The sequence below is a fragment of the Rhinolophus hipposideros genome, assembly GCF_964194185.1.
Source record: "Rhinolophus hipposideros genome assembly, contig: SUPER_9_unloc_4, whole genome shotgun sequence".
NCBI classification, from domain to species: Eukaryota; Metazoa; Chordata; class Mammalia; order Chiroptera; family Rhinolophidae; genus Rhinolophus; species Rhinolophus hipposideros.
Genome location: NW_027669494.1, coordinates 117,455 through 141,907, shown reverse-complemented (window position 1 = coordinate 141,907; position 24,453 = coordinate 117,455). Strand labels below are relative to the sequence as shown.

At 36.9% G+C, this 24,453-nt stretch overlaps 2 protein-coding genes across 8 annotated transcripts in view; both read left to right on the top strand.

Annotated features, from left to right (window-relative positions):
- The window catches only part of LOC308502960 (uncharacterized protein), a 90,989-nt gene extending 88,282 nt beyond the window's left edge, over positions 1-2,707 (top strand). For all 4 annotated transcript variants that reach the window (XM_081080775.1, XM_081080773.1, XM_081080774.1 and 1 more), the window contains one exon: positions 485-2,707. In XM_081080775.1, the coding sequence (XP_080936901.1) occupies positions 485-652 (168 nt within the window). In that variant the 3' untranslated portion in view covers positions 653-2,707. The remainder of the gene's footprint in view (positions 1-484) is intronic.
- The window catches only part of LOC308502959 (ankyrin repeat domain-containing protein 26-like), an 82,774-nt gene continuing 58,926 nt past the window's right edge, over positions 606-24,453 (top strand). For 2 of the 4 annotated variants that reach the window (XM_081080769.1, XM_081080768.1), the window contains exons 1-9: positions 606-3,072; positions 5,875-5,945; positions 7,118-7,258; positions 8,678-9,607; positions 10,946-11,095; positions 14,614-14,684; positions 15,024-15,117; positions 21,347-21,456; positions 22,735-22,789. In XM_081080769.1, coding sequence (XP_080936895.1) covers positions 3,045-3,072; positions 5,875-5,945; positions 7,118-7,258; positions 8,678-9,607; positions 10,946-11,095; positions 14,614-14,684; positions 15,024-15,117; positions 21,347-21,456; positions 22,735-22,789 — 1,650 coding nt within the window. In that variant the 5' untranslated portion in view covers positions 606-3,044. The remainder of the gene's footprint in view (positions 3,073-5,874; positions 5,946-7,117; positions 7,259-8,677; positions 9,608-10,945; positions 11,096-14,613; positions 14,685-15,023; positions 15,118-21,346; positions 21,457-22,734; positions 22,790-24,453) is intronic. The other 2 variants (XM_081080770.1, XM_081080771.1) reach the window with 1 other exon arrangement.

Genomic DNA, 24,453 nt, shown 5'->3' with positions numbered 1-24,453 from the left:
GTTGTCTCTCCATCCCATTCTCAGAGTTCCAGGCTTACCCCATTCTTCTTCTGCCCTCACCTACAATATGTTATTTTATACGCAGGCTTTTGCGCCCGCTGCCCTTTCTGGACTCCCCTTCATGGTTTCCCTCAGTACCTCGTATGTCTTTCAAGATGCAGCCCTATTTTTGCAGCATCTGGTACAACTGATTGTTGTTTCTTTTGTGCCCGTACTATACTTTCTTCATCTGAGGTGTAGAACTGGAGAGTGGTACTTTTCTGTTCTGATTGTTTTCACGAATTGTAATATATCGACCCCTACTAGAATATAGGACAAAAATCTTTCATTTCTATTTCCAGCTTTCCCTGGGTCTATGCCTATGATTCGATGGCTACGATAGCGGTTTGTTGTCTTACTGACTGAAGGACTGAGTGAGCGAGTGAACGAGTAAATGAATACGATGTTTGCTGAAGTTGGGTTTTTCTTTTCTTTTTTTTAATAGAAAGAAGCAACCAAGCCGCCAATTGGAAAAAGAGAAAATGGTGTGGATATTATTGAAAGTGCTCCACAAGAGCAAACAAAAACTGTTATCTTGACCTCTGTTGATGGAGCACACCAAAATAATACAAGTGATAATTTAGTGACTATCTATGAATTCTTTCTAGCTTAAGTGCTGCTATACACAAATCTAACACGTGTAGATCCAACTGTGATTTTCATTTCTTATAAGCATTTGTTCCTGTCTTTTTTGCAAAAGTATCCCCATTACTAACAACTGCTTCTTCTTGCAAATGCTTCGGCCCCCTGATATTCTTTTCTGCTATTACTTTCATGTAAATATTCATGACTTGAATGTGTATTTAAAATGTGTAGTAATATATGTTCACATTAATGTTCTGTGACTACATTTTATAGTTAAAATATCAGCATTAAGATTCGGAAAAGGAGCTGTAAAATCATGTTGGGATTCTGAGGTACTGTAATTTTTTATCATTATTATTTTAAATATCACCATTCAGTGATGTTAAAACGTAAAAGGTATGCTTTGACTATACTTTCTCACCTCTGCATTTCCCCACACTAACTATTTTCTTATGGTTTAGCCTATAATTAATAAAATACATATGTGCTTAATATAATGAGACAGCGTAGTACAATTCTGCTAACTTGCAAGGTTCACTTAAGGCGGTCGGTGTAGAATAGTATAAAACAAGAAGTCTTCCAAGTCATAAGGAATCAGTTGGGTTCTGAAGTTAAGTTTACCTAAAAGCTAAAGCATTATTCCAGCTTGAAGTATGCCCAAATGCTTGATTATGTGGTTTTTATGGTTGTGTAAATGTCCTAATGAGATTCAGAAAGAAAGAATTTGGAATTTAGGGTTTTTTATACCTTGGAACTTGAAAAGATAATGCCTGATACATGAAAGTATTATTGTATTGGTATTCTCAAATAGATCTGCAAGGAACTTTTCCAGGGAAGGAAGAGCATTGTTAATAGTAATACTGTGCAGGATTATACTAACAACAATCGGCTGAGTGCTGCTTTAATACACAACAATTGTCTTGTTCAGTTAAAATAGCATGCATTGAGTATCTTGATGGCAACCATGCTTGTAGTAATAGAAGTACAAAGTAATGATGAGCCAATGTGAGATGACAGCTGTGAAAAGAGACAGGAGGAGTGTGATCTTCTGATATAGGCAGCTGCTGCCTACTGGTGTAGACACTGTGTTTGACGATAAGAACACACTAGAACCCTGGATGGGTCACTTAGTAGCTGTGGGATCTGGGGGAAACTTCTTTTTAACCTGTCGGATGTCAGTGACCTCATTCATCATAAAGGTACTTATGCCTACCTTTCAGGTATGTGGAATGAACTAATGTGGTAACAAATGTGAAAACACTTTGCGAAGTGTAAAGGGAGCTATAGAAATGTAAAATCAATGATCACAGTGGGCGGTAGTGACTTACCAAATGGTGGGGACACTTTTTGTAAACCTGAAGGACAATCAAATGGCAGTAGTGTCAAGAACAGAGTGGAAAAGTTAGAAGGGGCATGTGGATTTCTAATCTGGGGGATGCTAAACTTCAGGAGACTGTGATAGGCGATACCCTGTTGATGTGTAGTGTTTCGGTACTTGAGGCTCTGTTGGTGCGAGCTCAGTGTTTTGACCTGAAGTAAACGTCTGTGTGGGATAGTGCCACGTGAAGCATGAAAAGGACCCAGTCATGTGAAGGTCTAGGAGTGAAACCTGCTGGGCAGGGACAGCAATGGATCATGTGGGTTCATCATTTTATTCTAGTGTCTTGGAATGGTCAGGAAGCAGGAAGAGGGCTAACCAGCATCAAACCATTTTTATATTTGTTGTTTGTGTGGAAAAGAAATAAACTGTGCATGGCAGATGCCTGGTACATTTGAGATGGTTAGTAAATAAATGTTCTTATCTTTTCCTGATTAGAATTTATTAAACTTTTTTGAAAAGTTGCATAACTATATATAACGTTTTCCTATTATTTATTTAAATATAATTTAACGAAAAGCTTTCTTACAGCTTTGTCATTCTATTTAATCATTTTTCCTATCAAAATTTTTATCAAATAAGAGTTTGGTTTTTCCAAGCTCTTGTTGACCTAGATGAAGTAGGTTCTAAAATGTTCTATTTAGACTCAACAGGACATACACCAAGGTTTCTTACCATGTCAAGCAAGTATCTTGTTTTAACACTAAAAAAACAAACAAACAAAAAGAATGTATCATTAGAAATATTTCAAGTTATAGGAAATACGCTTTTCAAGGTATTAGTTCGGTGCAAGAGTAATTGCGGTTTACAAGGTTTAAAAAAAATTGCACAAACTGCAGTATCAGTTGTACCAAACTAATATTTGCTTAAATACATATTTTTCAAAAAGTCCTTTTCTTGGAGATTATAACATTAATATTGTTATCCTGAATTGTTAACTAGAGATTGCATGAAGTGTCCATTAGTTACTAATCATCTTGTTTCCTAACCCCTTCAGCCGAGCATTGAAGTGGAAGATCCTGTTCCTTACAGACCTATAGGAATGGACGATGTGCAACCCTTCATACCAGGTACACTTTGTAATACCAATTTAATTTTGGGAAGGAGTACGCAAGGACATGTGACATGCTTGCAGTCTTCTCTTCATCATTCCTTTTTTTTGTTACAAATTTAATGGAAGGATTTGACATAAATAACGTGATGTCATTCTTAGTATCGGTGTTTGAGAAAAGGTATTCACAGGAATAAGAAAATGAGATTTTAAAACGGTGACTTCACTAAGATAGTTCTCCGTTTGTTCGATACCCTAAATGTCCCAGTTTGGAATCCCTGTACTTAATACGGGTTACCAATGATCACACTGGAAGATTTTTCCAGCGTTTTCAAATGGTCATTTGAATTTTGACGTTTACCCAAGTAAGCTTCAGTTGCTACCATGACAATTGTTTTTAACTTTACTTCCTCTTAGTGTTGTAACACTGATGGTCTTAAAACCAGATGTTCTGCTGAGCATACACTGCCTATGTGTGTACATGCGCCTATGGTGTCTTCGATTATTAAAAATGGGAGAAGTAATTAATGGTAATGAATATTTGATAGACACAATCTTTGAAAATAGGAATTCTGAAGCTTTTGTGCCTTGGGATGCTTTTATGCTATTAAAAATTATTGAGAATTCCAAAGAATATTTTTAAGTCGGTAGTCTCCATAGATAGTTACAATATTAGAAATAAAAACTGAACAATTTAAAATACGAGCACACACAGTCATGCATTTCGTGAGCCATTGGAGCTACGACCCAGTAACCATAGAGCTATGATGTCACCATCAGAGCTGTGATATCACGACTGTGGAAAACTCTACTGTACACTTAGAAGAGAATGAGAGTGAAAATGGCAAATGACATTCAGTATTTCTGTGAAAATAGCTTTGACCTTTTCGGGCCCCTCGACTGACAGACCTTGGGACTTCACGGATTCTCACATGACATTGGAAACCACCGATTTAAATGACCTAGTTTGATCCCATTTTTCCTTGGAAACAATAAGGTCGCCCAGGACTGTAATTTGTCATATGAATATCTGTTTATCTAAGGTTTAAAAATGAATTCTGAAGATATTGGAGCATTTAGAAAAGACCATTTTCTTATAATAAATAGTTTCTTATTTGAAGTAGTACGATTCATTAAAAGTTTTTGTAAACCCATGTTTGTCATGCATATTTAAACTTAAGATAAGTGGTTACACATAACTTTTGACAGTAACAAAAAAAATCATACCCTTCACCATCTTAACTATTAAGAAGGAAATATTTAATTGGAAACACATTATGTAATAGAAATTGCTGCGTGACAATAGTTAATTAAACTTACCTATGTAAATGGCAAGTATAGGACACCTAAAATAAAATGTATTCTGAAGGAATAGGTGTTTGGGGGAAAAGAGGACGTGTGACTGCTTCTCTGAAAAAGGAAGTTTTACAAGATAGTCAACTTTGTGTTATTTTTACATCCTAATAAATGAAAACTTAATCCCAGAATTCAGATTGGGATTCTACTTCTTTGACCTCCAATCATGAAACTGGTCAAAGATGCAGGGATTGGAAATTTGGTGATAAAAGGCCATTTGCATCACACTCCATGAGCAAAACTCTGTCAGCATCCACAGAGTTTGGACAGATGACCGTAATAGATAAACTAGAGACTCAGATTGTAGGTGTGTTTCTGTTAGGTAATTATAGGCTCCATGACTTGAGTGAATCACAGCTACCAGAAAACAGAGAAAGCAAAGAAGGAAATAGAGAAACAGAAAGTGTTCAACTCTAGCCCACCTCTATGTAGGTTGATCGTAGTTCTGACTTTCCAACAGTCATTTTGTGGCAAAATCTACTTCATGTTTACTCTGTTTATGGAACTTAACAGCCAAACAGAATGACTTTTAGCAAGACATTGGCATTCTTCCGGAACCACAATAACATATGGAAATAAGAAAGAGAATGAGGTGAAAGCGTGATTTCCTTTAGACTAGTATTTAGCGTACTCTGGGGAGCGGGCAGCAGAATTATACTTAGAACATTAGGACCAGATGGGAAAACTTCATAAAGATCTAAAGGTTGCCTAGTGAAACAAAACATAGTTTCTTAGCTTTAGTTTCATATTCTGAATTCAAAAGTATCAGTTAAAACTGTATGTATTGTAAATGAAAAAGCACCTTCCGAAACCAACAATCAAATATTTCTTGGATTTTCTATGGCTTTATATATTTTAGAATTGACTTTCCCAGCAGTGATGGGAATCTCAGCTGTGTCCGCAGTCTGTCTCCTCTTCTCTGTCTTCTTCCTTAAACCCCAGTGCTGAATCCTCAAAGGTGAAAAGAAATTTTCAGAATAGTGGAGGAAAACATTTCAGATATAAGGAAGGGTGATGATAAATGCATCAGAAGTAAGTCATTCTGGAAACAATGAATGACATTGCAGTTGAATCTTAGGGTGTTGTTCAAAAGGTATATTACGAGGTAGAGAACAGAGTATATAGTGCAACTCGATATGTTTGTACTGCATTTCTAAATTGTAGGTTTTTTTTTTCTGATTGTTTTTCCATCGATGTTCAATGAATGAATTTGTGGATGAATTTTTGACATGTTTGTATGCCTTTCACTTTGTGACATCTCATATTTCCCAAATGGTTTGTTAGCTAATTAGAAGTGTTAGCTAATTAGAAGTATTTCTTAAGTAAAGTAAATATTCAGGAAAAGATGACGCTTAATTTGAAGTCTCAGTTGATAAGATGTTATTTTCTGTATTTATAAAGATTATAGCTTTTATCTAATTGTTCTAAGCAGTTCGTTTTAACTAATACATAGATTTGTCAGCAGGACAACACCTAGGAATGACATCAGAGGAAGGACAAGCGAGGCTTGATGGAAATGAAAAGAACTACACACATGTATGTGGAATTTAATTTTAAATTTCTAGTATAATATGGTTTTCTGTGCTTTAATAATATAATAGAGTCCAATTGAAATTACCTTTCATGCTAGCCTTTTAGAGTCAAAAGGTCATAACTGAATGATATTTATAACATTTGAACTAGTTACAAAACTTAAAATATTGTTAGAAACTATAGATATTCATAGCTCAACTTTATCTTTGGATTGAGGCAAAAATAATAATAATAAAGTCCTGAATGTTGTTTGCTCCTTTAATTTTTATAAGTCCCTTAAATAAAAAAGAAAGTAACATCAAATATTGAATCACATGATGAGACAGTTGAAATTATGAACCATGTAAAAATGATGGCCACTGATTCAGGCTCACGTGAAAGGAGTCATGGTTTTCAGGGGTTCAAAATGTGCAGTTCCGTATGGCTGGTCACTAAGGCCAAGGTTAGAGATGGATTCTTTCTTGTGACCTCTGTGTAATGGACTCTGCGTCTACATTGAGGGAGAGAAAGGGGTCATGCACTCAACTCAACTGCTTTTTAAGAGAATCACATCTTCTCAGGATGGAACCTTTGGTTGTTAGGACACAAACAATAACTTTCTAATATCTTTCCTTTCAGTGTAGGAAATCAGTAAATATGATTTAATTTTTTGTCTGCTCTTACTAGTGGGTATTGAATAAGTTAGAATTGGATGCAACAGATAATTATGTCAATGTATAACACAATGTGTAACACTCATAGTGTATAATGTGAATTAATATTTAGGAATTTACTTCTCTTACTGATTGATGTTAATGATGTGGGCTTCTAATTAAAGTTTGCCTATTCTCCAGTTATTAATCTTTAAAAAATATTCTTAAATTCACTGTAGGGGCTCACTATTTAAGACATGGTGAGGTGAACTATTTTAAATGAGAAAGCCTCTGTGACATTAAAAATCATCTACTATTTCATTTTTTGGGTGGATTTAACATATAACCAATTGTTTAGTTCAAACAGTGACAAAATTAGTTTTGCGGATTCATGTTTTTCTTCTAATTTAGACTAAGGCAAGTTATTTTTCACTTTCTAATTAAAGTCCGATAATTTGGGAGTAAGTAAACGTAGATTAAGATTTTTAACAGTTAAATTTTAGTTATATTCTAATTTTTCTTTGTTCATATTCGATTCTCTAGCTTGTACAAGAGGAAAACAACACTTTCCCGAGAACACTTTCCCGAGAACAGGACAACAAAATATTACATGACACAATTCTGACCAATTGCCTTCAACAACAAAAGGAGACAGAAATAAATCTTAAGAAAATGAATTCTGAGGTATTTTGTTTAGTCATTTTCAAATGTGTGTTTATGTACATATTTTAAAAACCAATGTTGTACATATGGGAATTGTAGAGGATTTTAAAAGTGTGTGTGTGTGTGTGTGTGTGTGTGTGTATGTGTGTGTGTGTATTTTAGGGAGAGTGACATTTTTGGTCCATTGCAATAAATGATATTCTTGATTGAAATCCTTTTATGTCCAACAGTCAAGTAGTGACGTTCCCAATGTGTCATCTAAAGGGGAGGTTTTCAATACTTTTTACAGGGATCAATGAGCTTTCTACAATCTCAAAACTATTGTTACTAATAACAGAAGTTTCAATTTGAGGCAGTGATTTCATCCCCTTGCTGTATTAGTAGAGAGGTTAGTTTTCACTTCCGCTGATTGTAAGGAGTAGAAGTATAGCCAGTGCAGAGACCGTCTTTTAGATCTACTTTTGAGAAAAGGAACAATTTGTTCCAAGTAGAGTCCTATTTCAGTGCTAGGAACTTTTGAAGAAAATTGTATGCCATGATGCATACTTAGCGATAATTTATTGGTGAGTATTTTATTCAAAGAAGTCAGTGTGTTTTCCCCTATTACACATTTATTTCTCCTTTAAACATTATGAAAAGGAAACAACACTTAAGCAGCAGCAAATATTTTCTAACAATAATTTTCTATTTTCTAAGAAGAGCTCTATAATTTTTAGCCTATTTACCCTGAGTTTTTTTTTTTTTTTTGAAATCTAAGGCTTCTTTTGAATTTATATATTTACACTAGAAGAGCAGCAAGCACACTATTGTAGAGTCCAAAGTCCTGGGAAAAAATCCTGAACTTGCTCATCTTTGTAATCATTCTATTTGAAACTGTGATAACGAAGAGTTCATTGATGTATAAAGAAGTGCTTAGCGTAATGCCTAGATTTATCAGTGATTAGTAGATTTCATCTTACAACTGACTCTGAAAATATTAGAAAAGTAGAATATCTTTTGAGTATTCTTGGGAAAAAAAATTCTAGGAAATGTAATCAGTCCAAATGTATGCAGAGTGAATACTCTTACTGTGGGATAGGTGTATATTCACACGGTGACCTCTATTTTAAAATGTAGTCAGACTTCTTAATCTTCCATTTGATGCCTTCTGGGTTTGCTGCCTTTCCAGTTCTGAGACTCTTAAAATGCTCTGATGATTTTAAAATTCTCTTGTTCACTTTCATGGATTCAGCATCTTATATTATTTTTTTTTTAACTTTGGGGAATTTATGCTTATATAAAGTTGGAGGTTTGGATTCAACTTTGTATTTTCCCAGTGGGATATCCACTTACTGCCACCTTTTCATTATATAAACATTTAGGTTCTTCTTTAATTTCAGAGGATATCATGATATGTCATTTCATTGAGTGCTAGCTACAAGTCTCCTTTGTTTTACTTAGGATTCTGAGAGTTACGAAAGAGCAAAAGACCTGTTGCATGAAAATCACGTGTTGCAGGATGAAATCGCCATACTAAGACTACAAAGGGACACACTCATAACTCAGAAGCAGGAAATGGAAAAAAAATACTTTGAGGACACTGCAAATGTAAAAGAAAAGAAGGACCGTCTTCAAAAGACAGTAAAACAGAATGACAAAACGCTAACAAAAAGAGTATTTGAATATAACAGACAGCTTAATGTCCCAACAGCTGAGAATACAATGCTGAACTCTCAACTGGAGAATGAAAGACAAAGCAAAGAAAGATTGAAAACAGAAGCGGAATCCGACCATCATCATGAGTTTAGTAAGCAATTAAGACACCTACAAAATCCTTTCCAGGGATTAAGAGATAAATGCTTGCATTTCGTGGACAACATCGGGTTTGCTGTGTGTAACCTAAAAGAAAACAGTGAGATTCATTCTCAGCAACTTCCTAAAGCTGGAAGTAAATCCAATAGCTTAGACACTGAGCTCCCTCACGCAAGATACGATGTCAGAGAAAGGACATTGGTTGCTGAACCTGTACTGAAAGACCTAAACCAAACTCAGTGTCAAGAGGAGGAAATTGAACACATGAATCAAAGGGAACAAGGAAAAATGAACCCGTATATTGGAAAGCTGGAATCCCTAAAGGAGGAAGGATCTGACCTACAGAGTGGAAACATGCTTCTTCGAAGGCAACTGGATGATGCGTTCCACAAAAGTGACAATAATGAAAACTCAGGAATGAATATTGAAGAGCAGCTTCAGGGGCTTAGAAAAGTGCGTCAAGCTGAATGTGAAAAACAAGATCCAGTGGTGAAAGAGAGCCATAAGGAGTTAGTCAGCAAATTGAATCACTTGAAAGGAAGAATGTGCCAGTATGAAAACGATATATCAGAAAGAGAGGTAAGTATCCAGAAAGATAGTTTTCAGATTTCCTGAAAGAAAATTCAGTGTTCAAATATTTGATGATGGCTAAATGTTGAATCTAGCAGAATATTAAAAATATATAGATTACAAATGTATTTGCTCTAACAGCTTAAAAGCGTCCATTGTATCCAGCAAACAAAACTTAGACCTGTGAGGAGCTTTACTTTGAGTAAAGGCATTGTGTTGACTATGAAATTTTAAGGTATAAATTGTTATTAGATACATATTGATATGAATGATTTAGTCTTATACTGCTACAATAATAATTTTCATCTTTCTGTTACCACACTGTAATACCATTATGAAGCAGATAAATGGAAATGCTCCTATGCAAACAGAGTTTTTAGAGATAAAGGTTCAATTAAGTGGATTACCTAGAGAGTTAATTCTAGATTTCCCACATGAACTGAAGTGTAGATGCTGTCCCTTTCCCTCAGTAGTTTCTTCCACATTTTAGTTGGTATAATTTTGTTTTTATTCATGTCAATTTGATATAAATTGGAACTATTTCAGTCTCAAATAATGTATTCTTAGGACCTGTGACCTCTTTAAAGGCAGCTAATTTTTCATTAAATCATAATTTGGGACAAATGTGAGGAGTTTTATCAAAACTCTACTTGATTTAATCTTCCCACTGCTATCTATAATTGTCCTTGAATATTTTTACAAATTCATTTTTCTCATCGCAAGGCCCATTTACTATCATTTGGACATAAGTTTGTCCATTTCAAAGAGAATTTAGCAGTCTCTGATTTATTAATTTGGCACTGGGTCTCCATTTTCAGACGAGTGAGGGGAGGCAGGATTCATGTGTAGCAGGGAGAGAGGTCCAGGCCATGAAGACCACTGGAATGAGTTCGCTTTTCTTCTAAGATACAGGAATCTGTTGGAAGGTTGTGAGCAGTGGACTGCATATGTGAGGACCTGTGAAGTCAATTTAAGCCTGTGATAAAAAAAGGGGAAAACATTCCACAATGTATACTTGACGACCGCTAGTCCCACCAACATACCAATTTCCCCTTGAGATGTCAGTAGATTGTTAAACTCTGCGGCTTCATCAGGGGAAGTGGAGAGTGGGGCTGAATCTGTTGTTCAAGTAACCTACGTAATAGTGAGTGGGCAGCAGGATAACACCTTCTGTGTCTTACCCAGATTCAGTAGACAGAATTGTGTCCAAAAGAAGAAAAGAAGGTGAACTGATGCATGGGGTGATCTTTTTCGAGTTACATATTATATTAATATGTTAGAGTTAGCAAATTTTAACATAATTTAATAGGTGTGTTTATGAGATCACTAACAGAATCATCTTCCTAGGTGCTTGGGAGACGATTTCAACAAGAGCTACCTGACTCCACAAAAAAACTGTCTATGTCAGAGGCTTCACTGGAGGATAGATCACGTTACCGTATGAATTCAGAAGCTGAGACACAGGATTTCAAGACATTAGAGCAAATCAGACATCAGGTATGTGTGAAATGTAACCTGTCAACAGTTCATCTATAGTTGATTAATATAAAGTGTTTTAAGATCCTGATTTTCAAGGGCAGCTTTCTTTTGTGTTTTCGGTGTAATTAATTTATTATAATTTTATTGTCTTTATAATGCACTTCTTAAACTCTGGCTTCTATCCTGCTATTTGCAACGTATGTTTTTTCTTATATCTATACCCTTGGTAACGTTGAGAAATAGGCAGCATTCCTCATAGAAATCGAGAGACTTTCTTCCTACTAAACAATATTTTGTAGTGATATCTCCATTACCAGGATGAAGCAGCCATTTAAAATCAGAAGATAATGCTTACTAGAACGATTCAGAAATTTGTCTTATTTCTTATCATCACTTTTGTAAATGGTTACAGCATTGGTATATATTTCATGGACTTCAAACTAACTTGTACAGAAAGTTCATTATACAAACCAGTTGAAGTAGGCATTTCCTTCATTTTGTTTTCATTTTTGAAATATTGTAAAAGTGTAGAAATATGTTGATCATTATAGTATGCACACCCACAATAGAGAATTAAGAAAATAATCCAGATTCACTATATTTGTGTTTTTTTAATCTTCATTGGGATGCAATCCCCATATCATATTTCACCATTTAAAATATACAATTCAATATCTCTTGTTACATTCAGAGAGATGTGGAACTATCACCACAATTATAGAACATTTCCATTACCCCCAAAAGAAACCCCACATCCCTTAGCTGTCACCCTATCTTCCTGTCTCTCCCAGCCTCAGGCAACCACCAATCTACTTTCTGTCTCTGTAGATTTGCCTACTTTGGATATTTCATGTAAATGGAATCACACGATGTGAGGTCCCTTGTGACTCGCTTCTTTCACGTAACATCACGTTTCCAGGGTTCCACCGTGTTGTAGCACACATCAGTTGTGAGCTATTTCTTCCTATTGCCCAATGTTGCTTCACCTTGTGGACAAAATACTTACCCATTCATCAGCTGATGGAACTTTGTGTTGTTTCCACTTTTTGGCTGTTAATAATTCTGCTATGAACATGAGTTTACAAGTTATGGTGGGAGCCAGTGTTTTGATTTCCCTGCCCCCCGGATTTCTGGCTCCCAATCTGGCCTCTCCATGAAGCTTTCTCTCACTGTTTGAACTCTCATTGAACTCGTGTTCCTCAGCACTTGTCAGATAGTCTGTGCAGAGCAATCAAGCCCTAAATTTGACATAGTTTCAATTTTTCATGAGAGAGAATTCTGTCTTTCTAAGTATAACTTTGTCTAAGGGGAAATAGTATTTGATATGATGGCACCTATCCTTGCATAAATTGAAAATGTTTTCTTCAACAGTTGTTAGGATAAAATTAAATATTTTATACCAAACCAATACTTCCCCTTGGAGACATTGATATAATTAAACTTTTATTCTGAAAGTATTTCTCACAATTATATATAAAACTGAAAGCACGAATCTAATAGAAAATTGTTCAGTGAAATGCTCATGTTCCCCCTCTCCATAAAAATAAAAAACTAAAATAAAAGGGAGCCAGCCCTTCCTGTCTACAGCCAGCCAGGGTGTACAGGTGGATAGCACATTCTAACTACAGCTCTGAGGACAGCTTTTCTGATCTGCCAGAGCGTGCTGCTTCCATCTGCTCCTCTGAGTTCTGACACATCCCCACAGAACCAGTTGCTGGGAAGGAATTGATTTGGAAAGTTGGCTTTAGCACTAGAGTCCGTTATTTCCATATCAGTGGCTTTACCCTGCCTCTCACGGTCATATAAATTGTATGCTCAATCCAGGAGGTGGTATTTGCATTGTAGTCCATACTCATTATGGACTACACTGAGTGTACATAGGAACGTATACATTATTACAAGCAGAGAAAATGTACTATTGGCTCTTGGAATTGGTAAAAGGATTTTAGTACTGGGGTTATATTCTGGGCTTAATGCTCCCCATTTGCTGACATTGCCGATAGTTTGATGAATGATTTCAGTGTAACTGGTGTACTCTTACACTGGTTCCACTTCCATTGGCATCCCATCTGTGTAAAATATCAAATTTTATTAGAACCTAAAATACAGCAACAATAATGCTAACTGCAAACCCTTTGATTTTACTGTGTGCCATGTCCTTTTCTATTACATATGTTCCCTAATTTAATCTTCCCAATATCTCAGTGAGGTAGATGCCACTATTGTCTCATTTTATACATGAAGAAACTGAGACCCCCAAAATTTAAGTATTTTGCTGTCGGTGCCTGCTGACGAGACAACAGTCCCTGAAGTGGGGAGTGAGGATTGAGAGAAAAGAAGAGAGACAAAGATGGGATCTGGAGGGCAGGCAATTCTAAGTAGACTGATGCAGTTCTAAGTAGAATGCCTCAGTTCTAAGTAGAATGCCTCAGCCCAAGTTTATTTTTGCAGCTTATATACTCTGGGCATCAAAAAGTAACAGAACTGTCTGCAATCTAGTAGTTACAATGTTTGCATGAACAAGGGCTTGTTTTTTGGCCAGCTCCACACTTCCTGACCTTGTCTAGTTCTGTGTTCTCAAAGTAGCAAGTTTTGCCTTGCTGGGAGCACAAACCACTCAAGGAAGTCAAAGGTTCAACATTTCACAAAACAACACCTGCTAGCACTTCAGCACGGTTTCCCACATTTTGCTCAAGGTTACCCAGCTAATAACTGATGGACTTGGGATAAAAACCCAGGCATTTTGGCTCTTATTTAGTTACTGCCCCTCAAACTATTCCATGACTATCTGACTGCCCCCAAGAGTAGCCTGTTAACTTTCATAATCACTGGACTAGCCTGGTAATTCACGTATGTGAATATTTAAAATTAGAGTTGATGGGATGCTTGGAATACAGTATGTTTGATTTCTTGGGTCATTTGTACCACAAGGTATGATAATTAAGTGTGAGAACTCATTCAAGCAAAAGTGCTCCATACCTCGTTGCTGAATATCACTGCGGTCACAACGGTCCCTTTGGGAAACTCTGCACCAATGCCACCGCCTAGTTCACAGTTCAAAGCACATTGGAACTCTTTTTCTAGAATGGCCATCATTGCTGTCATCATATTACCCTTGATGTCCTGAATGTCATCAAATAGTCTTCCTTTCCATATTTTCTTTATCTTTGGATAATGACATATTTAGTCACTGGGGACCAGATCAGGTGAGTAGGGAGGGTGTTGCAATACAGTTATTTGTTTACAGGCTAAAAACTCCCTCAGACACAGTGCCCTGTGAGCTGGTGCATTGTCGTGATGCAAGAGCAATGAGTCGTTGGCTAAAAGTTCAGGTCATCTTAACTTTTTCACACAATCTTTTAAGCAATTCCAAAGAGTAAACTTGGTTAACTGTGTGTCCAGTTGGTAGAAATTCATAATGAACAGTCCCTCACATATATATAAAAAAAGGGGAGCAACATCATTGCAACAAGTTTGCGAACTTAATTGTCAGATGTCATAGATCATCAGTAAACATAACTTTTTCTTTATTTTAGCTGCAAGAAGCAGGAGCTCGACATCCAGAGGATGCACGATGCACTGAGAAGATGCAAGATCACGTGCAAAAGTATAAGTTAAAGCAGCACAGAAAATAACTTGAGTATTTATAAAGCAGATGTGTAGTGTAGTATGACTATTAGATCAGTTATAACAATAAACACATGAGTGTGAAGCTGGGTCAAAATGTCAGCTTTGAGCTACCTTGAAAAGAATAATTTGTGTACATTATCTCTAATTTTGCATATTATGCAAAATTCACAACTAGAAAAATAGCACAATTGCCAAATCATGCGCTTTTCAAATTGTAAGATTTTATGTAGTTGCACCTTAGATATTTGTTCAGTGATTATGTGGTATGCTTTAAAGTCAAGGTGTGAGAATAATTATGTCAAAATATTCACTTTAGGCTTGCAGCTGAAAATACTGACCTAAGACTGACAAATAAAAAGCTAGTGGGCATAATCGAACAGCTTCTCAGGCACCTGTCAGGTACAAGTTTGGTAAGTGAATCTCTTCATTTCTGTCATACTGCAAAGGAATTTCTATGTCTGTCATAGTAGCATATAAGGATATTTTAGACAATAAGAACAGTCTCATTAATAAAAGTACTGTATTCATGTTGATACTACTTGCTGGGAGTAACGTAATTCCTCTCCACAGAGAAAGAAATCTCAGTTCATAAAATTAATGATTTTTGTAGTAAGATTTTTATAGAAAAAGATTGTGATAGTCTAAAGGCAACATTTGATATACACCATGTTTCATTTATCCTTTCGTGTGTACAACATTTGGGTTTTTCCAACTGTTGGCTGTTGCTATTTATGCTGCCACAAACATCGGAGTACAAATATCTGTTTGAGTCCAGGCATTTGAGTAATGATTTGATCCAGAATTCTAAATTTCCCTTGAAATCTAAACCCTTTAGTGAGATTTGGAGAATGAATTACTTTTAATGTTCTAATTTGTTTTCTTCATCATTAACGAATACTGGGTCATTAGGCAAATGTTTCCTGAAAAGAATATACTTTTCTCTTTGTTGGATTTTGAAAAAGAAAAGAGATGCCAGTGTAAAAGTAGAAATGAATGCCCAATCAAGTCCTTACATAGTAACATAGTGCTTCTAGCTTTGCAAGTTTAGAAACTAATCTTTTTCCATTCACTTGAGTTAATCATACGCTTTTAAAAATTTAACAGTTCGATGTCAGAAAAGATTGATGTGTCATCCAGGATGACAATTTCCTGATGGACAGTGAAAACCGTGTCACTATCTTTCCTAAGCAGAACAACATTCCCCTGCCATCCTTCTGTCCTCTGTAGGAGAGGCTCCCTAGGATTTCCCATCACAAGATCGCATTGTGACCCCTGAGGTGGACCAATGACATAGATGTATCTTCCAGCTGGTGTCTTTCAGTCACAGTAGCCAGGGCTAAGCAATTTCATTAGACAGTCATGCCCATCAAGGGAAACAGAAGATTGTTCTGATGGTCCTTCTTGTGGCCAAAGAAACTTTGAAAAAAAATTTTTGTCTAGACTTCTTGTCAATTAAGTCACATTATGTTGCTAACATACTTTTCATATGAGTGACATGATAATGTGTTGATAAGGAGTCTTACATGAATTTGAGTTCCATGAGTTGTCACATCACAGCTTTATAGAGAAATCTATTATATTAAGGTATCAAAAATTGAAAAATTGGGGATTTGTGGTCAAGATAGCAGAGTAGGTAAATGCCATGCTTGCCTCCTCTCACGACCACATCAAAATTACAACTAAACTACAGAACTATCATCACTGAGCATCACCTGAAGTCAAGCTCAACCAAAGTCGTCCTACCTCTAGGGACATACAGAAGAAGTCACGTCGAGACTGGTAGGAGGAGCAGAAAAACAGAACGAGCTGATGCCAGACCCTTGTGCGACTGTCAGAAGTCTAGAGGGATATCTTGCTTGTCGAGGTCCACTAGGGGTGTGAGAGGTCCCAGCTCCACACCAGGCATCCTAGCCCAGGATTCCAATGCTAGAGAGAGATGTCCCCATAGCTTCTGGCTGTGGAAACCACTGGTCATTCTGGTTGGGTGAGATAAAAGGATGGCTAGAGTCCCAGTTGATTCTTTTATAGGGCTTGGAATGGGCTTACTAACTGACAGATTCATTTGCCCTGAACTCTAACACTGGGCAGTAGTTCAGGGATATAAGGGGGGGAACTAAGTTTTTTGCCTTTAGGGTGATGGCTGGAGGGGAGCTTCTTCCCACACAGAGGTGCTTGTAGAATCCATTGTTTCTGTACTGATCCATCACCCGTCGCAGTGTGAGACATAGACGGCCTCCATCAGTTGAGTCTACATCAACCTGGCTAACACTGTCCCTGAGAACAGTGATTCCCTGAGAACCTGCCCCACCTAACTTGAGAGCCAACCCAAGCTTCTTCCAGTGACTTTTCCAAAAAAAAAACATCCTGTCTTGGCTCATGCTGCAGACTTGCCTAAAATCTCTCAAAGGTTCACAAAACCTAAATAAGCGTTACGTGGCCTCAGCTGTCTTTTACTTCTTGCTGTGTAGACCCAAGATGGCACTAATGGAAGCTGGCTATGGTTCATAACTGGAACTCTTGAGGCACCTCCAAAGCCGGTGCAGGTGGCAGCCATCTGCATCCTGCTTTGTGGTCAAGCTAGGTGGCCCTCGCAGGACATAGGCTGCGGCTGAACTAGGCCTGTGGCCGGGCCACTTCTAGGAGTCCCTAGGGCTGACATACCTGGTGGCCATCTTTGGACAGAGCAGGAGCATCACCGCTCTGGTGCCTCCCAGAAAGACACAACCAAAGTGTACACAGGGCAGACACCAGTGCCCTGCTAAAGCAAATCCTGCTCTGTAGGGGCAGCCCCTGCAAAACAGCTCCTCCACTGTAGTCATGGTCAGTCCTCACAACCACACAGTCTGACGATCAATGCCTCCCATTGACATACAAAGAGCAACAGAGGCTGCACTACAACAGGAGAGCACAGAGAACTCACACAAGGGGCAGAGCTGCAGCGCCTGGCTCTGGGTACCAAGGAGGCTGTGCCACACGGCCCCACAGGACACCTACTATATAAGGCCACTCAGATAGGCCTGGGAGACACAGCAGTCCTACCTCATACACAGAAACATTCAGAAGGAGGGAGCCAACATGGGGAGTCAAAGAAACATGCCAAATAAAAGAACAGAAGAAACCGCCAGAAAAATACTGAGCAAGATAGAGACAAGCAATCTATCAGATGCAGAGTTCAAAACACTGGTTATTAGGATGCTCAGGGACCTCAAGAAGAACTTCCACTAAGACATAGGAAACATAAAAATGAAGATAGAAAACATAAAAATGAACCAGTCATAAGTAAAGAATAAAATAACTGAAAAAGCGAATGTCTTAGAGGGAATGAAAACTGACTAGATGAAGCAGAGAATCGAATGAGTGATTTAGAAGATACGGTAGCAGAGAATACCCAGTCAGAACAGCAAAAAGAATCCAAAATATGAGGACAGTTTAAGGGACCTCTGAGAATGTCAAGCATACCAACATTATCATATGGGGTACTACGAGAAGAAGAAATGAAGGAATTCGAAATGTACTTGATAATGACTGAGAACTTCCCTAACTTGGTAAAGGAAATGGACATATAAGCCCAGAATTTCAAAGAAGATGAGCCCAAACAGGCCCATACCAAGAATACGTCATAATTAAAATGCCAAAGTTTATAGGCAAATAAAGACTTTAAAACAGCAAGAAAAAAGCAGTTAGTAACCTGTAAAGGAGCACCCATAAGACTAGCAGGTGATTTCTCAAGAGCAACTTTGTAGGCCAGAAGGGATTGGCACAAAATATTCAAAGTGATGAAAGACATGCCTACAACTAAGATTTCTTTACCCAGCAAAGCTATAATTTAGTATCATAGGACAGATCAAGAGCTTTCAGGAGGAAAAAAAAAAAAACTGAAGGAGTTCATCAGTACCAAACCAGTATTACAAGGAATATTAGAGGGACTTCTTTAAAAGGAACAAAAAAGGAAGAACAAAAATATCAATCATAAAATAGCAGTAACTACATATCTATGCACAATTACTTTATGTGTAAATAGATTAAATTCTCCAATCAAAACACAGGGTGGCTGAAAGGATAAGAAAATAAGATCCTTACATATGCTCCCTACAACAGACTTGCTTCAGATCAAAAGACACAGAGACTGAAAATAAAGGGATATTTCATGAAAACAAAATAAAATTTAAAAAGCTGTGGGAGCAATACTTATATCACACAATATAGACTTTTAAACAAAGGCTATCACAAGAGTTGAAGAATGACCCAGATATCCCACTTCAGAGTATTTATCCAAAGAAACCGAAAAATGCCAATTCGAGGCGACGTGTACATCAATATGTTCACTGCAGGATTCTTTACAATGGCCAAGATGTGCATGCAGCCTATCAATGGATGAATGGATAAAGAAGAGATGATACATGTATGCAATGGAATATTGCTTGGCCACAGAAGGAAATGGGCTCTGGCCATCTGTGGCGGTGTGGATGGACCTGGAGAGTACAGTGCTGAGTGGAGTGTGTCAGACCGAGAAAGATGCACTGTGATTGTGCTTCTAAGTGGGATTTAAGAACAGAACAAACAAACAGAAAAATGTTCATACATACAAAGAACATTTTGTTGGTTGCCAGCTGGAAGGGGGTTTGTGAAGTGGGTTAAAAGGGGAGAGATTAAAAAGTACAAATTGGTTGTTACAAAGTAGTCATGGGGATCCAGGGTATAGTATAAGGCATGTATTAATGATATTGCAATAACAACACATGGCATCAGATGAGTACTAGATAATTTAGGGTGATAGATGGGAGAGGAGTTAGGAGCAGGGCGGAAAAGGTGAAGGGGTTAAAAAGTACAAATTGGTAGTTACTAAATAGTCATGGGGATGTAATGTAAAGCATAGGGAATATAGTTAATACTATGACAATAACTATGTATAGTGCCAGGTGGGTACTGGATGAGTCAGGGGAATCACTTTGTTAAATTACTTAAATTCTAACCACTATGCTGTACACCTAAAATTAATATAAAATAATATTGAATGTCAAAAAATAGAAAAATTTGTAAGCACACCCACAACTGATTAAGCTTATACCAAAATAATGAGGGACGATAGGTTCCTAGGGGAAGTAATTAGGATCTCGACAGAATTATCAGCCACCATAAGGTCTACCCTGTAAATCAAAAGTTTAATTATGACAGGTTTCAACGAATTCGATCAATAGCCCCCAAGGTGAGAGAGTACCTGGGTTAAGATATTTGATTCACACAATGTGAGAGGAAGCATCTGGACTGGGAAGAAAGGATAGCTCCAACTGACTTAAGCTGTCAAACAAGATGGTGGAGTGTACTTGCAAAAGGAATTTCAGAACACTTCCATAGGTCAGGTCAGGTCCCAAGGAATAGGAAGTTATTCAATAGAGCAAACAAAAATGGAAAGGCGAATAGTAGATAATGTGAACCTTATGAAAAAACTTATGCATTCTGAGAGAAAAATAGGACAAAGTATGCTGGTCAACATCCTAAGGGTGAGGAGCTGCCAAGATCTGAAAATAACGCTATGTTCGTAGTAACAGTGATAAGAATCCCCATGAAATGTACCAGATGAGCTGATCCACAGCAAGTCATGGTTTATGAGTGTGTGGTTGAGGGACACTGTCTATGAGGAGCTCGAGGGGAAAAAGGAAAGTACAGATGACCTCAGTAAAGGGGTCAAGGCTGCCACTGTAGATGAGGGAATGTGGTTTGAAGCACTAGGATTTAAGGACCTGAGAGCATTTAAAAAGAGGAATAGAAAAGGGTCAAGGCCTGCCCACCAGGACTGCTGTTTAGAGATGAGTGGGGCTGAGAAGACTATAGAAAGGGTGTGGGCATCCTTATCAGTTGCTGCTGAGAAGTAAAGCAGGACAAGGACTAAAGAGATGACCCTGAAAAATGTTTTCGCGCAATTATAAGGACAGAAAGTCAGGCTCTCATGTAAAAGAAGAGAATAAGTGGCGAAAATATGGACCTGGGGATGAGACCACATATTAAAGAGGGTTAGAGTCTAAGAAGAAAAACAGGATGACAGAAAAAGTTACAGGAATCAAGAAAAAGTTATGTTTTTACATAATATAGAGAAGATAAACTTTAAAGAGAAAAATATTTACTAGAAAAGGAGAAATTGAAACCTATGGAAGAACGCTTACAGAGAATGAGAGTCTTCATCTGATGCTCATGTCAGATTATCACAATCTAAGGGGGACTGCACAGGAAGTTTTCAAAGATTATCATACGAAAATGTGATTCCATAAACCCTGTAAAATCTTGAAATGTTGATGAAAATGTCTCTGGGAGCATTTCTTGAAACTAAAATGTAAAGAGAACCACTATTTAAATCTATTCTTTAACACTTAGTATTTTTACATGTAAAAGCCTCTGTTTTTAAGAAAGTTTGGCAATTTAAATTCCAGGAAACCAATGATGACACTGCAAAATCCATTTCAGCTGCTTTAAGAAATGTCATTGTTTTTGAACTCTGTCCTTATTGGTATCAGGTCTACAACTACATTTTATACACCTGTGTACACATATTACTCATGAGCTCATGAGGAATCATATTTTAAAGAAAGAAGAGTGAGTCTCTAGATTTTTAAAATTAACTTTCTTTAAAAATGTTTTTCAAAGTCTGAGGATGAAAAGGAACAATTAAAGTACTATGAGAAGTTAGAATCTCTGCAATATAATATGAATCAACAAAAGAAGAAAAATGATGAATTAGAGACAGAGGTTACCAGGTAAGGTTTTAATATTTCAGATCATGTCAACCATTAATTACTATTTCATTATAATTCTCACTTTATGAAAACCTAAGTACAAATGTATTTCATACCTGTAATTTTCATAATTAAAAAAGCTATCCTACTTACAAATTTACATCAGAAACTCAGCATAGTCAAACTTGTGTGAATGCCAAAATATTATACCTACTTTTGAATGATTCCTAAAACTATAATGACCGTGTCTTTTGCATATACTGTCAACTGCACTCTTCCTGGTCTCCCTTGAATCTTTATTTCTGCAGGATGTCTGTGCTCTCTTTGGTAATCTTTCCTTCTTTTCGTAGTGTTCTTGCCTTCAGCATTCTAACAGTTTAATGTCTAAAAACCTATCTGTGGTATTGTTTAACAACATCAGAATTGTTATTGATTTGGCTTCTATGTTCTTTCTACTTTTTTGTCAGTTATAAAATATGTCATACATACCAAACCATATGTATAACTTAAAAAAGAATGAGATGAGTAATCATCTCACTCAAATAATAATGGAATCTTTCCCAACGTCTGGGAAGCCCGCACGTGGCTTGCTTTCTGTTTACTTGCTGCTTACTGAATGAAGTTCTTTCTCTGATTCTCCTCAGTGTTTTTTCTCCCATGTCACTGTCTTTCTCTGCATTGTTTTGTATTCTCATTTTGTTAACTTTGTGCTAGCAAAGATCTCTTCGTAAGACAGACTCGAAGAGACTGTGACACATTATCTCTCCAATTTCCTTTCTTCTAAAGCCCTGCCCCTTTCCTTTCCCCTCCACTCAGACTTCAGATTTTTCTTTCCGGTTTCTCTTTCTATTTTGAATGATCTCTTGTTGGTACGTACTTTCTTTTCTTCTGGTAGACTGTGGTCAGTAGGCACCGAATGGTATTTTGGCGTGTTTTCAAAACATCCACATATATTATACTTTTCTTCTTCACCTTGGATACTAATCTCTGGTTTATAGCTGATATTTAATATGTTTGATACTAACAATCTTAAGTGGATATTAATAATACTTTAATTATAAGAACCTTACATTGTTACAATGTGAAGTCTGTATCATATGTATCACAATTGTTTTATGTTACTTACCTAAGATTATAATTTAATTAGTATGCTTTCAAACTCTTATACTGGAACAAATAGGAGAGGATCATAATTTATAGATTTGTTTATTTTGTATGATAGACATATCATCTCTTTAAATAATTCCTAAACATTTACTCTTAAAGAATTTGACTTACTCGTTTTCTACAATTCTGCAGACTGAAGACCCTCTTTCAGAATACAAGGATGCTACATGACAGTCAAAATGGAGAGGTTAGTTTCCTTGGAGATTTAGAACCCAATCAATCTGAAATGGATATTCAGATGGCTAGGTTAAAACAGAAGGTACTTTGTAATCCGTTTGGGACCCAGAAATCACTTAATTTGGGGAAATAGAAACCACTCAATGCTTTGAGCAGTACAATACTGATTTCTCTCTTAATTTTACAGACTCAAGCAGTGAAAAAGATAGCTTATTTTCTATATCATTTTTCTATAAAAGGGCATACTGTTACCTCTCCTATGTCTCAACCCTGGCTAGTGATCTAAAGCCAAGAAGGACACCGTTGCATGACCCCAAAGCACTGGCTCCAATCTTCATTGAGATATAATGAACATAGCATGCAGTTCCATCATTTAAAGTGTGCAGTGCAGTGGCTTTTAGTGTATTAAAAGCTTTATGCAGTCATCATCACAATCAGTTTTACAACATTTTCATCACCCTGGAAAGTATCTGTGTACTGTTAGCCTTCACCGTGTGCCAGTCTGCCCTTCCCACTCTTCCTAGCCCTAAGGAACCACTAGTGAACTCTCTGCTCCATATTGTGGTTTTGATGTAGTTTTTTCTGATGAATAATGATGCTGAGCAATCTTTTCCCATGCTTATTATCCATTTGTATAACTTTTTTGAAAAACTGTTGTTTCAATTCCTTTGCCCTTTTAAAATTGCACTGTCTCTTTCTTGTTGAATTGTAAGAGTTCTTTATATATCCTGGATACAAATCGCTTATCAGATATAGGATTTTCAAATATTTCTCCCTTTCATTAGCTTGCTTATTTAGTCTTTCAATGGTATCCTTTAAAGCACAGAAGCATTTTATTTTAATGGAGTCCAGTTAATCTATTTTTTTAAACACTCAATTACGAACTCTTTCATGAAGACGTATACCTATGCTTTCTTCTAAGCTTTTATAATTTTAGCTTTTACATTTTGAGATACTTTTTATATCTGGTATGATGTAGAGCTCTAATTTTTTCTTTTGCATGTGGATACCCAGTTGATCCAGTATCATTTGCTCAAAAGACTATTCACATCCAATTGGATTTTTTAGCACCCTTGTCAAAAATCACTCGGCTCTACATATGAGGTTAATTTCCGGATCCTTAATTTTGATTCATTGATCTATAGATCTGTCCTTACGCCATTACCAAATCAAATGTTATGAGAACGCTTCCCCAGTCATCTTGCATATTACCAGATGCCTTATGGAATAATAAAATGTCAATGTAGGGGAATATCTTTAATTCCACTTCTGTGGAGATGTTTTGCTTCTGGATGGAGACTGTGGCCCGCAGACCTTGGTGATCTTATGACATGATGGGATATTAGGCTTACAAAGTCGACTCATTCCTTTTGTTTTCTTCATTCAAAACATTAATCTTTAACCCAGTGCTTCCCTTTCCCTCCCATTTCCATCAAATGTCGGTAATTAGATCTGATACTTGGTGGACAACTTTCTTCATTTTGTCTATCTCCTAATCCATAGCCTCTTCCATAGATTTCACTGTCTAGGAAAGAGAAGATGAAACCTGGACCATCTGCTTTCCTCTTTAGAAATCTCTCTAATCCATCATCTTGCAATTGAAAAGTAGATTCTGTTTGACCCGGTTCTTTTCTGAAACACTGGTGCCAATCTTGTTCTTGGCATAGATCCTAC